The 15,609-nt window shown below is 50.5% G+C and overlaps 1 protein-coding gene across 3 annotated transcripts in view; it reads right to left on the reverse strand.

The window, feature by feature from the left end:
* Rptor (regulatory associated protein of MTOR complex 1) overlaps window positions 1-15,609 on the reverse strand; it is a 356,907-nt gene that overhangs the window by 38,070 nt on the left and 303,228 nt on the right. For all 3 annotated transcript variants that reach the window (XM_008828814.2, XM_017797024.2, XM_017797022.1), the window contains 3 exons: window positions 15,255-15,395; window positions 14,639-14,797; window positions 4,225-4,343 (listed from right to left, as the gene is read on the reverse strand). In XM_008828814.2, coding sequence (XP_008827036.1) covers window positions 4,225-4,343; window positions 14,639-14,797; window positions 15,255-15,395 — 419 coding nt within the window. The remainder of the gene's footprint in view (window positions 1-4,224; window positions 4,344-14,638; window positions 14,798-15,254; window positions 15,396-15,609) is intronic.

A 15,609-nucleotide genomic window follows, 5' to 3' on the forward strand; every position in this document is an offset into this window, starting at 1 on the left:
CTGGTCTACATAGTGAGTTCCAGGACAGCTGGGGCTACAGGGAGACCCTGTCTCAAAAAGACCAAAAAAAAAGATAGGGTCTTTTTGAGATACAGTCCCACTACGCGTCTGAGACTCATGATCTCCCCGCCCCTTTAAAAGGTAGCCAGGCTATAGATACGTTTAATAGAACATTTTTTCTTCTTTGCTCTTTTTTAGATAGGTCTCATGTATCTCAGCCTGGTCTCAAACTCACTATCTGAGGATGACCTTGAGCTTCTGATCCTCCTGTCCCCACTTCCTGAGTGCTGGGATTGAGGCAGGCATCACTATTCCCAATTTTATGTGGTTCTGGGGACAGACCCATGGCTTCATGTGTGCTAAGTAAGCATTCTACCAACTGAACCACATCCTCAATCTGATGGAACTTCTCTTTAGTGGAACTTTTGAAGATCTTGGTCTTCACTTTGTTGGTCTCTGTGACATCTCTGTCCTGGTTAAGCATCAGTGTCTAGTTTCCAGTATGCCTGGTCTAAATGTCCTGCAGAAGATGTGGCTCCTGGAGGGATCCAGAGGCCATGGCACTGTGTGTCGGTGAGTCTGTGCCTTTAGGTTTCCTCCTGACTAAGAAACTCCAACATCTGAACACCTGGGCTTAGAGTTCCTATCTCTGTTATCCCCCAGCCTTGGTGCACGAGTTGATGGGGCCACAGATGCCCTCAGGGTCATTATCTCCTCTCTCTACCTCTGTGTGGTTTGAGAGCTCCCACAGTGAAAGCCAGAAGCAGAATGCAAGTCCCAGGCCCACAGAATGAGGATCTATAAACATGAAATGAGGCCTTAGTTGTCGAGCTGTGTGGATTCTTTCATACATAGCTGGCAGCAACTTCCATATTTGAATGCAGAATCCTATGGGGCATTCCATAATAATAAGGCTGTTTTGACTCTGATGAGCAAAAATTTGGCTTCAAAGTTAAACAATGCAAAGTCGGCTCATTTCTCCGTAACAACGCACAAGAGCAGAAAGTGAGGCACTTCTTGAATTAAAACGACGCACAGGGTTTCCCCATTTTATGCTTCCAAACCTCCAGTGGCAATGCTTACTCTAAAACACACACATACACATGCACACAACACACAGACATACATACAGATTCACACACACACACAACACACAGACACCACATTCACAGAAATACACAGATCACACACATACACATACATATACCTAGATGTACACAGACAGACAGACGACACACATGTGCAGACTCAGGGATAACACAGTCATAACTCCAGTGGGAGCCGGCCTGGTGTCTGCAGCCCTCGCTGTGGCGTGAACCCAGCTGTTGGCTTGTACACACTGCAGTCCATCACCAAAGAAGACACAGATGCTACTTTGTTGGGGGTCTGGGCTCAGCCAGTGTTCTAAGCTGTTTTGTGGGTGTTGTAACTTCCTAACAGCGGTGACACACAGGAAGAGGAGGTTCCTTCCAGTAAGTGGATATGGGCCCTTCTGCCTTGGAGCTTCATTTGTGAAAGATAATTCCAAAGGCCCAGGCCTGGAAGGCCACGCCCGCACTTCTAAGATGGACAGAGAGAAACGTTTCTATGCTTCTTGCACTAGAGGCTCCTAAGAGCTGCTGCTTAACACCCCAAGGTCATGTCCTCAGCAGTGAACTTATGGTTGTGAAATTCAGTACCAGGAACCAGGATTACAGTCTTAAATGATTCAGGTGGAGTATCTGTCAGGGCAAATACAGAAAAGCCACTGGAAGATAAATGTAATGGACTGATTCCGGATTTTCCATGACCAAGTTATAAAGCAATTGTGTATAAGTGATCCCAGTGTGGCCCTGGGCTGCCCAGCCTGTGTGAGGGCAGCTGTGGTCAGGAGGCTGGGGCTGTGGCCGTACATTTTGAACAGAGACTCTAGAGACTGAAGCCACTTGTTAATGGCCATACAAAGCCTAGCACAATCCTACTGGAAAGTTTAGAACAATCCTACTAGAAACCTTGAAACTTTGCACTTAGTGGGAGAAGCAGAGTGTGGAAGGCAGTAGTATGCAGCTGGAGCGGCCTTCCTTGACATGCAGCAGGTGGAGGGGCTCCCTGAGCCTCAGGACCTGCCACAGCTCGGAGCCACACGGGCAGTCCTTTCTCCAGTGGGACTCCCTGCCTTTCTTGGCCTTGTTTCCCATTTTCTTCCTGGCCTCCTTCCTTTGGTGCCAAGCTATAGCATGTAACACATGCATTTTGTAAAGTTTTCTGTTTTAATCAATCTTGCTGTTAGCTGAAAAAGCAGATGACTAGATCATTTACTAGTTTTCTATTAAATAATGAAAACACTGAGTTTTCCATTAGGCCAGTGACATGTATCAGTGGACTGGGTTGGAGCACCCACTCTGCAATGAGTCACACAGTGATACAGTAGGTGGGACCTGTAACCATGGAAGGAGGGAGGCAAAATGAGGGCTGGAAGTGAGCAGCTGTGTGGCCCATCCGGGAGGTCAAGTCAGCAGGACAGAACAAGTCAAGCTGTCCCAGGTTGCTGAGTGTAATGTTCAACATTTTGGCATTAAGTTGTAAGATTACTGGGCAGGAAATATAGTTATGATGGTTTAAATGAATGTCCCCCCCATAGACTCCAAGTATTTGAACACTCAGTCTTCAGACTGTAGTGCAGACTGGGGAGGGTGATGGACCCTTTAGGTGCTATGCCCATGCTGGAGGAAGCACATGACTAGGGGCTGGCTTTGAGAGTTCTCAAGCCTTGCTGGATTTCCAGTCTCTCTGCTTCCTGTGCCTGCTTGAAGACGTGAGCACTCAGCTTTCTGCTCTGGCCGCCTCCTGCTGCTGAGTCCACCCCCGCCCCCTGCCACCCCCTGCCATTATGGACTCTCACCGTCTGGAACCATAAGCCAAATAAACTCTTCCTTCTATAAGTTGCCTTGGTCATGGCATTTTATAACAACAAAAAAGTAATGCAGCAGTAAAGTCACCTCCGGACCAGCAGGTCTACGCCTCTAGTAGAGTGTCTTGCTCCATGTGAGACTACATCTTGAGTTGAAAACTCAGAATGCACTTTTGCAACATCCGCAGTGCTGTAGATGGCAAGATGAGATCGACCACAACAGTCCTTTAAAACCGAGGACACAGGGAGACTCTTACTACCCTGTGATACCAGGAGCTGAAGAAGTAGCACCTGTGGTCCATGAGGCACTTCCCATCAGTCAGGAAAAGAGGGGCACACAGAACGTAGCTTCAGTGAGGGGACTGGCACCAGGCAGACAAGACACCCACTACGGTGGCTGCTGTGGGATTCATGTCTCAGACGGGAGCCCGGAGCAGGAAGGGAGCAAGGGCCAGGGCAGGGCTCCGCACCTCACTGGGAACAAGCAATGGACAGGAATGAGAAAGCCACAGATCCTGGACCCTTTCCACCCTAGTAAGTGACACTTGACAATGCCTCAGTGATGGGTCAGTTGAAGGTTGGACACCAGGCAGGGTGTACTGTCCCTCAAAGTTTTTTTTTGCATGCTTGAAATTTTATGGAAAAGTTATATTTTTAATGTTATAATAAATGATTTCTAGTTTGTTCCATTTAAGAAAGTTAACATTCCAACTTTAATAAACAACTAGAGAACCAGAAAAAATATGAAATAACTGTTTTCAAATGTTACGTGTTGGGTCCAGTGGGTGCTTATGATCCCTCAGAGATGGAAAACAAATAACTGTCCCAGCTGATGGCCTGCAAGTGGCTTCTAGTCAGTCCCCAGCTACAGTGGGAAGGGAAATGCCCTGTGTTCTTAGGGTGAGAGAGCAGTCAAGATCCAGGGAAGAGGGGGAGGGATGCACAGGGTAGCACACAGGGGAGGAGAGCTTCTTAGGCTCCTGGACCCTGTGACCAACACTCCTCTGCTCATCGGTGGGATGAAAACCCACAAGGCTGGCGACAGAACAAGGGACGGTGTTAGGCCTAATTCCCAGAGCTCAAGAGGGAAGAGCCAACAGTTTCCAAGGAAGACCTACGCTTTTCTACCTTAAGAAAGAGAGTGAGAAGAATGAGACTCAAGTGCAGTGCAGGATCTGCAGCGAGGCTCTAAATTCAGAATGTCTGTTTAAAGTACATTTCACTCATGGTATTTGTAAAACCGTGGTGGAGGCCTCAATGCGCCTGGGGACCATTGACCAATCATGACTAAGAACCAGAAATGTAAGCGCTTTGACAGTGGTCTTCACACATACCTTGTAGGCGATGCTGTTGAGGACTTTCATGGCCAAATCAGAAACATCTGGATAGGGATCAGCAGCCAGATGCAATAAGACTCTCCAAATTTGAGTGTAAACACTATTAAAAGAAACACCTAGAAAAGAGAAACAGGAGATTTTAACAGCAAGTAGCTGCCGACGCAAATGGTGGCGGCTTCTGAGGTAGCTCGCTTTCTGAAAGCCTAACTGCGGTATCAGGAGGGAGTGTGATTTTATTTATTTGTTTACTTTTCTGTTTATGAGTTTTGCCTTCATGCACATGTGTGCCTGGTACCTGCACAGGCCAGAAGAGAGAATCAGCTCCCCTGGAACTGAAGTTATGGATGGTTAACTGTCATATGGGTGCTGGGAACCAGCCAGTGCTCTTAACCCCTGAGCATCTCTCCAGCCCCAGGAGGGAAGGCTTTAAAGAGCTTGGCTACAGGAAGCTTCCTGGTTTGTTGTTCGTTCTGCTATCAGGCTCAGAGACTCAAAATTCCAGCAGAAGGGGCTGGTGAGGCAGCTCAGCAGGTAAAGGTGAGGCAGCTCAGCAGGTAGAGGCACCTGCCACCAAGCCTGAGGACCAGAACCCACAGGGTGGAAGGGAGAACGAACTCCCTCAAGCTGTCCTCTGACCTCCACATGTGCACCGTGGCACACGCATACCCACATGCACCCCGCCACCCCGCCCCGGTCCCCAAGATAAAGAAATAAACATAAAAGCAGGCTAGACCCCCAGGTCTCATCTTTCGAGGTTGGACGGATCTTTCTAAAAGGAAATGGCTGGAAGTGTGTAGGGTGTGCATGGAGTAACTGCAGGCTGCAGAGTACCTCCTAGTCCCAAGGCATATTTCATCCCAAGTTATTGATTCCCAGGTGCTACCACCGCCCACAGCACATGGTGTACATGGGATGCAAGTCTCTGTCCATGGCCTACCCCACATGCAGTCTGTACCTCGTGTACTCTGACTGGCTGGGCCCCTCTTGTTACCCCACATGCAGGCACTGTCCTGGGCTCCAAGGAAATCACAAGGTGCCCATGATATGACCTCTGCCCTCAAACTCTCTCAACTCATCCAACAAGTACTTGGTAGTCTTGTGCCACACATCCAGGTGCAAAGACAGTCTCCTGCGAGTCAGACACATCAATATAACAGGCTGCAGGCTTGAGAGGAGGAACAGGTACACCTGCCAAGAGGTCTGGTGAAGGCTGCTCAATTCTATGCACATCCTCAACAGTCTTCAAGTCAAGAACTGCTGCTCCTAGCGTGACAGAGTACAAAGGCAAAACCCAGTGAGCACTTATGCTCAGGCTCAAAGGGAAGTGTGTAAGTCAGGCCACCGCATGTTGCTGCCCCAGGGAGCTGCACATGGAGGTGACTTTGCAGGGGGAGCAGTATTGTTTCCCAGCAACAAGTTCTGGAGGGAAGGCAGGAAGCATAAAGCCTGTCTAGGCTCAGAGCTGTTGGAAACACAGAACCTTTGGAGAAGCATGAGTGAAACCCGGAAGCTCAGTGAAGGGACAGGCCGCTCAGAATCCTGAAGGGAGGTGTGTGCTGCAGGGTTCAAGACTGCCAGGTACTGGCGGAAGCTGCTGAGAACAGGCTGCACCATGCTGGACGGGACAGGGAAAGGGAATAAGACTTTGGAAGAGGGCACTGCTTGAGAAGAGGCTGCTCAGAAGATGAGAGGCACCGCAAGAGTGGGGCTGTGCCCAGGGGTGTCCTTGCATAACTGCTCTTTGGTGGCTTGGGAGGGTCAGCTTCCTGCTGGGATGGGATGAGAGCCACACAACTCTATCTTTTGTATTTAAGAGCTAATCAAGGGCTGGAGAGATGGCTCAGCGGTTAAGAGCACTGACTGCTCTTGCAGAGGCCCTGGGTTTGATTCCCAGCACCCACATGGCGGCTAACAACTGTCCCTAATTCCAGTTCACAAGGACTCCTACACTCTCTTCTGACCTCTGTGGGCATCACATAACATGGGTGCACTTACATATGTGTAGGCAATATACTTGGACACATAAAATTAAAAAAAAAATACTAAAAAGAAGAGCTAAGGAGGCCGGCTTGCTCACTAAGGAGCATGAGCTTATCCAACAGCACCAGCAAGAAGAAGAACTAAGTTGCTGGGCGTGGTGGCACATGCCTTTAACCCCAGCCCCCGGGGGGCAGAGGCAGGCGCTTCTCTGTGAGTTCAAGGCCAGCCGGTCTACATAGTGAGTTCCAGGACAGCTGGGGCTACAGGGAGACCCCGTCCCAAAAAGACCAAAAAAAAAAAAAAAAGAAGAAGAAGAAGAAGATTTCAAACAAGCCATGATCTCATGTTCCTTGCTTGGGCAGCTCTAGTGAATGCCCTAGTGATTATGGAGGAGTCTGAATGTTGTCAGGCTTCAGAGGATAAAGTGTCACTCAGTGGGCTTAGCTGTTAATACAAGGGGCTTCACAGGACATACTCAAGTTCAAAATCAGACCGATGAGGATTCAGAGTGAGGTGAACTACTCATATGACTTCAGTATGGATAGGCCCCTCTAGTGATTGCTCCAAACCCATATCCACTCGCCTGTGGAAGCAAGGTGAACCCTGCTTCCTCTCCATTAATCCTGGGCTGTGACGGTATGTCGAGCCATGACAGCCATGCACATCCACTCAGCAGGAAGGTGCAGAGGCTGAGAGGGCGCCACCCCCTCAGTTCCTGGGTACATGGCCTCCCTGCTTGAGGTGATTAGAGGAAAATGTGCCACTACCTATCACCAAGTGGCTGTGTCCTACATCAGGCATTTGAGAGCGACAGTTCACACTGAAGAGAGTGAGTTGTGGGAGTGACGTTCACTCACGGGTACTCAGTAGTTCTGAGGGCCTCCGTGTGCTGACCCTGCTCACAGCTGTGCCTGGGAGGAGCGGGCAGGCCACATGCCAGGAGATCTGGGCCTGTGGTAAACCTGGATATGGAGGAGATGAGACACCGTACAAACCCACTCCAGCTTAGTTTGGCCAAAGGCAGAGACAATCTCGATGAAGACACAGCCTGCTCATCCCACGCTTGTGAGGCTGTAGCTCAGAAGCAGCACACAAGGTTTTCAATTCAAGCTCCACACGGTGGGCTAGATTTACAGCCAGAGTCCAAGAAAACCAGTGAATGAATCCAGCCCAGACCTCGGTGGGAAATTTCCTCCAATCTACTTTCTGGCGCTAGCTGGCATCTGTTCATGGGGACTGTGCTCTGGGCTACGGGAGGCCAAGAGGCAGCTGCGGTTCCCTGTCATTTGAGAGAGCAGGAGGAAGATGTGCACTCTGGGGACACGGATGACGTTCCAGAAGGGAAGGGTGGGGACTCAGCCCCTCAGATGGAGCTGGCTACCCCTCCAGCACTGATAGCAAGTGCTCACACTCTCACCACAGCCCTTCTCTAGGTCCTCTGGGTGAGTGACGCATTGGAGGCAGCTTCCCGCGAAGCTCGATGGCCATGTGACACTGGGCTGTGAAAGGACTGTGATGCTCACCGTACAGCTGTGTGACTCAGATGTTGGACCCTCGTCACAGAACAGGGGAAGGGATGGGAGGATGTAACTCCAGTCAGGGGAGGGCAGGGCAGGCAGACAAAGAGTGAGGCTTCCGTGCGCAGTGCCAGAGTTGAACGGAACAGGCATCTTTGGCACAGACATGGGGTGGGGCAGAGGCAGAGTCCGAGATCCACCCCAGTGGAGCCTCGTGCACTGGGGTGACAGATGCAGACTCCATTCAGGGTGGTGGTCAGGATCAGAATCCCCACAAAACACAACCAGAGCACTATGTGGGACACAGAGCTGACTCTTGTAGACATTGCCGTTTCATTAAAAAATGATTTTTTAATTCCTCTGTTGCTTTTGTAGATTTTGACTTTGATGTAGCACGGTTCATGACTCAGTAGGGAATTATAAAACCTCTAAGTCGTACTGTCTGACTGTAATGGACAGTATAATTTTTCACAGTGAGAAACATAAAGCTGTGATAATGAACTGCATTTTGATTTCGCTTCTTCCCTTGGTTTGTCATAACAGTGACTTGCTCTGGCTCCCTGACAAACGGACTGTTCTGTTTCTTACATCTGCTCTCTCCAAAACACAACGTCCCTCACACAGGGCCCAGGGCCCACTGGGACAGAGGCAAGGACACTGGGTCCTGCCTCAAAGCTGAGGTGAGAGCTGGGCCTGACCTGCAGCCTGCTGCTCGCTGAGTTCTGTGACTGCTGAGGATCTGTTTTCATGTCTAGACTAGAAGTAGTAAAGACTATGACGTTTTAGGATTGATTTTTCAGAGCAATGGCGCAGCTTTCTGAATAGCGTAAGACAGGGGAGTCTCTCCCATCTGTCTCTCTGAGGAAGCTCCTCTGCGGCTGCATCTGAACCCCAGAACCTGCTGGCAAGAGGAGTCCTGTTGGTCCTCACCTGGGGCTCCAAAAGCCAGGTCCTTTAGATGGTCTGTTCTGGGAACGGGCATGGCTGAGGCCTTCTGGCCCTCTTTAGAAACGATTTCCAAGGCTATGGTGGTGTGTGTGTGTGTTCCTGTGTTTGTCCCTTTTTTGTGACCCTGCCTGTCTCTGGTGCTCTAGAGTAAATCCAGGGACACCCATCCCTCCAGAGTCTTTACCACTGACTTGAAGTAGCCTGTGGGGAAATCATGGTGACCCAGCGCTGTGGCCTCCTTCCTTCCTTCCTGGGTGGGCTGGAGCTGTGGACTTGTTGCTCCTGGTGCCCCTGCGTGGTCTTTCCAGTACGCCCCTTAACTATCGCTGTGTGACCACTGGGCTTTAGCTCTAATGATTAATGAATCTAATTAAGGAATCAGGGCTTTGGTTCTAAAAGCACAAGTCACTGCTGGCACTTGACAGCCACTGTCCATCTCCTTACCACCCTCTTCTGGCAAGAGTCAAGTTCATAGGTTGTTGGACCTTCATTCAGAATATACATAGCTCCCTTGGTCACCCCCTACCCCCTGACCCCCATGCTGGGGAATCAAACCCAGAGCTTTGCACTCACTAGGTAAGCATTCTACCACTGAGTTACATCCAAGTACTACTTAACTCTCTTCAGCAAATCTACTGCTGGGCTTCTTTCAGCCAGGGTAGACACCAAGGCACCCTCTGCCAGACCCAGGGTCTCACTGCTGTGGGGTCTCAGAGCTGTTGTGTTGGGATGGAGAGGCTGCTTATGCTTCCTGACACCCTGACAAAAGGAAAGTGGGGAAGAGACAGAGACGGCTCAGGACTGTCACCTAATGCTGACATAAGCGCCTGGGGATCCTATAGGGAGGGACAGACTGTCCTTGGCTGCACCTTTCTCCCTGTAGACATTCTGCCCTCTGAATTCTGAGTGAAGTAGAGGCTTGGGGCTTAAGCGCTGCTCTGCTGCAGGCTCCCAGGCTTAGGCCCCAGAGTTGCTGGCTCTCACCAGGGCATATACAAGAGCAGGGATCTGGGCCAGACCAAGGCAAGGTGAAGCTGACTCTGGCTACTGCCATCTTTCTGCCCCCCTCGCTCCCCAAGCTCTACCTTGGATTTGTTACTATGGTGATACATTTTCAGCATGTTACACAATGTCACTGTTGAACAGAGTTATGAAAAGCCCTGCCCTGACCTCTGAGCCTGTCGGCGCCTATGAGATGAGACCCTCTCTTAAGTCCCCAGACAGAAACTGAGTCTTGCCTCAAGAGTCTCTTGGCAGGAGTCTCTGGTCAAAATGATGGCGATGGGCAGGAAGGCAGGGTGTGCACAGTGGAACCACTCTCCTGGAGCTGGGGCTTTGGCAGGGAGGAGGGCCTTTGTGGACAGAGTGCAAAGTGGTGTGGGGCTGTGTGCACAGTGGGCACTGCTGCCATGGGGTAAGGACGGTGCGACAGCTGGGCCACAGATGGCCTGGACCTGGGCAGCCAGACCCTCTGCAGCCTCTACGTACCCTAAGCTGACCTATTCCCATGGGGTGGAGTGAGGTGGAGGGATGGGACAGGCAAAGCTGTTTGCTGTAGGCAGAGAAAGAAAGAACTCTAGGGTCAGCAACACGGCTCAGCCGATAAACAGTGCTGGCCGCGCAAGCCTGATGACTTGAGTTCAACTCCCAGAATCCATGTAAAGGTGGAGGGCGAGAACTGATTCCATGAAGTTGGCCTCTGCCCTCTACATTCATGCCATGCATCAAGTACATGCCTACACACACACATCATACATACATGCAATAATAATGAAACTTTAAACAGTAAAAGAGAAACAAGTTTACAGAAATTTGATAATACAAATGGCAGCTAGCATCTTGACATAGCTAGGTCAGGTGTGACATATAACTGCAGATACTCCACCAAGTAGAGACACTGCCCCAGCAAGAACACCGGGCTCTGAGCTCTGCGGTTGGTGGAGGTAGGGGGCACACTGTGGAACTGTCCAGCCAAGGTTCTCACCGAGGGAAGGCGGGAGTCGGCTCCAGGGTGTAATTTCCAGGAAATGCAGCCTCATCTAGCAAGGCAGGCACAGAACTGCCATGCAAGAACTTCCCATGATCTGAGACAGGCAGGTAGCACAGTGTAAGGCTGAAGGCCCATGTCTGGCATGGGGAAGGAAAGGCCCAGACAAGGGAAGGGGCGATTAGAGGACCCACATGGTTGTCAGGACATGGCTGATTGAGAAACAAGAGAGATGAAGACATCAAAAAAGGTCCCATTCAGATTTAATGCTCAACCATGGGCCAGGGCCTGCTGTAGGCAGGTAAGCAGAGGCCACCAGCAAGTGATCTCAAGGAGCACTGTGGGGAAGCAGAGCTGGGGAGGAAGGCATGATTTTTTTTGGGGGGGTGTCTGGAAGGGAGCTGGTTTTGTGAGAACAGGTATAAATATGTACGCATCCTAGGCTGTCATGGTTTTGAAAACCTCTTTTGCAATGTTCAGAGAAAGGGCTAAAGAGATTGCTGTGCTTGGTCAAAATGAAAGAAGAAATTGGCTTTAAAACAGGCAAGTGCTGCCAGTAATGGGATTCTCTAAGTTATGAATTTTAACACTGTGTAAGCTCTGAGGTCTCACGCAGACGTGAGCGCCACTTCATTGAATAGGAATGAGGCTGACGGAGGAATGAGGCTTTACTCTTTCCCTTCCCAAGCCCCACTCACTCTGAAGCTTTCCCTCTCAAAGTTTCCAAGAACTTTTTGAAGGATACATGGATAAAACTCAGTCACACGCACACGTGCATGCACAGTTTAGGCGTCAATGTGAGAAGGCATCAGCAACACAGATCCCGAGTCCTGGGAGGGCAGCAGAGGGAGAAGCAAACCACAAACACCTGAGCCCTTCGACAGCAGCAGCTGATCATCTGCTGTGGCTCCAACAAAACGTGATTCCTTAACCTTCCAACTCCAAGATCACAACTAGGGAAAAACTGGTGTTCACTTGTCAGAGCAAAAGCTAAGTCTCAGGCAGGTGACTGAGCTGCTCCTGCTATGGGGCCCTGCCTCCTGGTCCTCAACACTGCATGTCACACAGGGTCTCGAGAGCAAACGGCTGACTCCAGGGCCTCAGCCTCCTGTAGTCTCTACCAGAATCAGCAGGGCCACCAACGTGGCACCTAAAAGACCCAAAGGGAAAGAGACACTGCAGGAACCTGGGGCACCTGATGAAGTGCTCAATGGTCCTAAGGTAACAGATGTTTGAACTCAGCTCAAGCTCTAGTTTATAAAGGAGTCAGTGTTTCTGCATGCCCACAGGCAGGCTCAGCTGCTTTCTTTTGATTCTGTTTGATGGTCGCACACCCAGGGAAGGCAAGAGTAAATACAGGGAGTCCAGCTGGGAGAGTACTGCCACTTGTCAGGCCCTGACATGGGAGTGGGAGGAGAGACCGTGCAGGAGACAGTCTGAGGGCAGGGTTGGCACAGCCTGCCCAGCACTGCCCAGGGTGGGGTGACATAGTGGGGCAGGGACAGGAGCCATTGGCTGTGGGCCAGGAGTAGGCCCAAGCGCCACGGTGGCAAGGGTGAGGTGGAGTGCAGCCCCTCACAGGTCTGCTGTGCTGCTGACGCTGGCAGGCACTAGCCTGTGGGTGCTGTACACCTGTACCTAAGTCTATACACAGGGCACTTAGAAAACACCTGCTCAGTGTGCAGGAGCCTCGAGGTTCTAGTTCTTCACGGGGGTGTTCTGGAGGCGCAGGACATGCATGCTCCACAGCCAGGCCCGTATGGGACACAGGACGCACATGCTCCACAGCCAGGCCTGCATGGGACACGTCCAGCTTGCAGCTTGTTTCTCTGGGCTTGAAAGCTAAGAATGGCTTCTATAATTTTTAGCAGTTGAAAAAAAAATCAGAAGAAAAACATTTTATGCTGTAAAAACGGTTATGAAGCTCAAGCAGCAGCGGATGAGCACAGTCTTCTTGAGCGTGGCCATGTGTGTCTGGCTGCTTCTCCCTGATGGCAGCAGTGGTGAGGAGATGACACAGGGGCCGCAGGGATGGGGACACCTGCACTATGGTCTTCTGTGAGCATTTGTTGGCCCTGGCTCTAACACAGCAACGGAAAGACGACTCTGATGGGAGAGGAGGGGAGGAGTGGGGAGAGTCTGGGGCGGACGCTGGCAGAGCTGTGGCTGTGGCTAGTGAGACGTACAGCTGAGGCAGACCACTCCACGCTCTCTGTTGTTTTCCTGTTATTTATATTCATTTTTTCACAGTACACAGAGAAGGAGAAACAGAAATGTCAATTCATATGGACCTAGGTTTGGGCTATAGCTCAGTGGTACAGTATTTGCCTGGCAAGCTTGAGGTCTGATCCTCAGCACTGAAAAGGGTGTGTGTGCATGCATGCGCGTGGGTGTCTGTATCTTACTAACGGTAGTGTGTGTGTGGGGGGTGGCATACACCTATAGCCTTAGTACTTGGAGACTGAGGCAGGAGCATTGCTGTGAATTTAAGGCCAGCCTATGTTACACAGTGAGCTGAGTCCTCCTCATAGAGGTAAAACACTAAAATAGTTTTTTTTAAATTTTATGTATTCTTTTTATTTTATGTGTATGTGTGTATTGCCTGCATGTAGGTAAGTGCAACCGTGCTGTGCAATGCCCGTGGAGGTCAGAAGAGGCTATCGGATCCCCTGAGACTGGAGTTATGGACAACTGTTAGCTGCCATGTGGGTGCTGGGATTTGAACCTGGGTCTTCTGCAAGAACAACCAGTGTTCTTAATCACTGAGCCATCTCTCCAGAGTTTTAATGCAAACCAATAACTTTAATTAATTAATTAATTAATTTGTGTGTGTGTGTAGGTGCCCAAGGAGACCATTTGACAGGTGTCCAACACTTTGGAGCTGGAGTTACAGGAGATTGTGAGCCACCTGACATGGGTGCTGGGAATCTCTGGAAGAACAGAACAACCAGTGTTCTTAACTGCTGAGCCATCTCTCCAGCCCCACTAAAATGTTTTTAATATTAAAAGAACCCCAAGAATCCCAAGGGGCTAGAGAGATGGCTCAGTGGTTAAGAGCACTGGCTACTTTTGCAGAGGTCTCAGGGTCAGTTCCCAGCACCCACATGGTGGCTAACAACTGTCTCTATCTCCAGTTCTAGGGGATCTGATGCCCTCTTCTGACCTCTGCAGGCACTGCCCAACATGGGTACACTTATATACATGCAGGCAGTACACTCATACACACAGAATGAAAACCTGCACACGACTCTGGTGGTCAGAGCCAGAAGTGTGGCCTTGCTTAGGACCTAAATTTAGATTCTACAATTTGAAGACAAACACAGTGTACAAATAAGAAAACTCAGTGAATTCCTATTTCCTCTATTTTATGTCAGCAAAATCCAGGCACTACCATTCATAGCAGAACCAAAAAATAAATAAGTAAATAAAAAAGCCACCTGGCCCTTAAACTCCACTTTCCAAGCAGTGACGGGTCAAATTGCCAGGCTAGGTGGAGGTTCAGCAGGTGGGTACCAAGGGTCCTTCAAGGTGAGTGACACCCACTGCCTTACTCAGCAGGCTCCTGACCTCCCACTGCTGGCCGCAGGGCTCTCCTGGGCACCGAGGACACTGAACAGCACCCCTGGCCCCTGCACACCCTAAGCCTGCCCTCCACTTCAGCCTGGCCATGCTAAGCAGCATGTCTCAGCTGAGACACCACTCACACTGCCAGGGTGAGCACACATGAGGAACACGAAGACAGACAGACGGACTCATCTGGCAGCGTTCCTGCATGAGAAAGCCAACGAGCTCACGAATCCCTGGACCAGCCTGTAAAACACCGTCCGTCAGGTCCAGGGTTGCACTGTAAAATGTTCTCACCTCTTCAAGCTCCAGTAACTTCTATTCTTTCTCATCCAACTGAGATATTTAGCTCATTCATTTGACTCAAATGAAGGCTGTGCTATTTTGGGGTCCAAACCCTTGGCAGAGGACTCACCTATGAGAGAGTTGAGGGCTGAGTAGGAGCTCACCCGCCGCATCTTGTCGATGGTCTCGAAGGATAGGATGTACTCCTCGTTCTCGGGGCTGCCCAGGGTGCTGCTGGCGCTGCTGCTGGTGCTGAGATTCCCGGGGGAGAAGGCCACTGAGCTGCCCGCTGGCAAGGACATGACAGGCAGGAGGTCAGGGTCTTACAGGTAATGCCCAGCCTGACTGCAATGTGTTTTTCACACTGGGTACACACACACACACTGATCTATATAGGTGCATACACACATGAGGACACAAGTGTGCAGCCCCCCGCCCCCCCGACCTCTCCTGGAACTGAGATCCCTGCACAGAACCAACGGTTGACAGGAGACTGGGATCAGAGCCTGACTGCGGGAGGTCTTTCACAGGCCCCCTAGTTGTTCTGGGTGCTGAACTAGGTCTTTGCTATGCCCATGTCTAGAAGGAAGATTCTGACTCGAGAACAGCTAGCGAGTCACAGGCCCACATGACATTAGGGCCCAGGTTTCTGGAGGGCGGGGGCATGGTGCTGAGCAGAATTTAGATGAATGTTTCACAAAGGACCTAAACCCTCCTACCCCAAGTACTGGTTCCCAGCGTCTTACATTCTTCCGTCAAGCTCAGATTCTGCAAAGATTTGTTCAGGTTCCTAGCTGTGGTGACAGCTCGGATGTTCCCATAGGAGCTCACTGAACGGAGTCTGGGGGTGCATGGGCTGTCTCGCACTGGGGTCAAATTCCCCCCCTCTAGGAAAGAGGGAGAAAGGAAGGTTAGAAGTGGGCTTCAGGATGGGAACATGACGCATGTTTGGAGTCTGGAGCCATGGCAACAGGGATGGCTGGTGTAGTGGGACAAGGACAAATGCAATGAAGAGCCTTTCAGGCCCGAGGATGGTGCTCAATGGTGGAGCACTTCCAAGAAGGGCCTTTAAAACCTGACATGACTGTGAGACTCAGTGGG

Source organism: Nannospalax galili, unplaced genomic scaffold (assembly GCF_000622305.1).
Source record: "Nannospalax galili isolate Female #2095 unplaced genomic scaffold, S.galili_v1.0 scaffold1250, whole genome shotgun sequence".
In the NCBI taxonomy this organism is placed as follows: Eukaryota; Metazoa; Chordata; class Mammalia; order Rodentia; family Spalacidae; genus Nannospalax; species Nannospalax galili.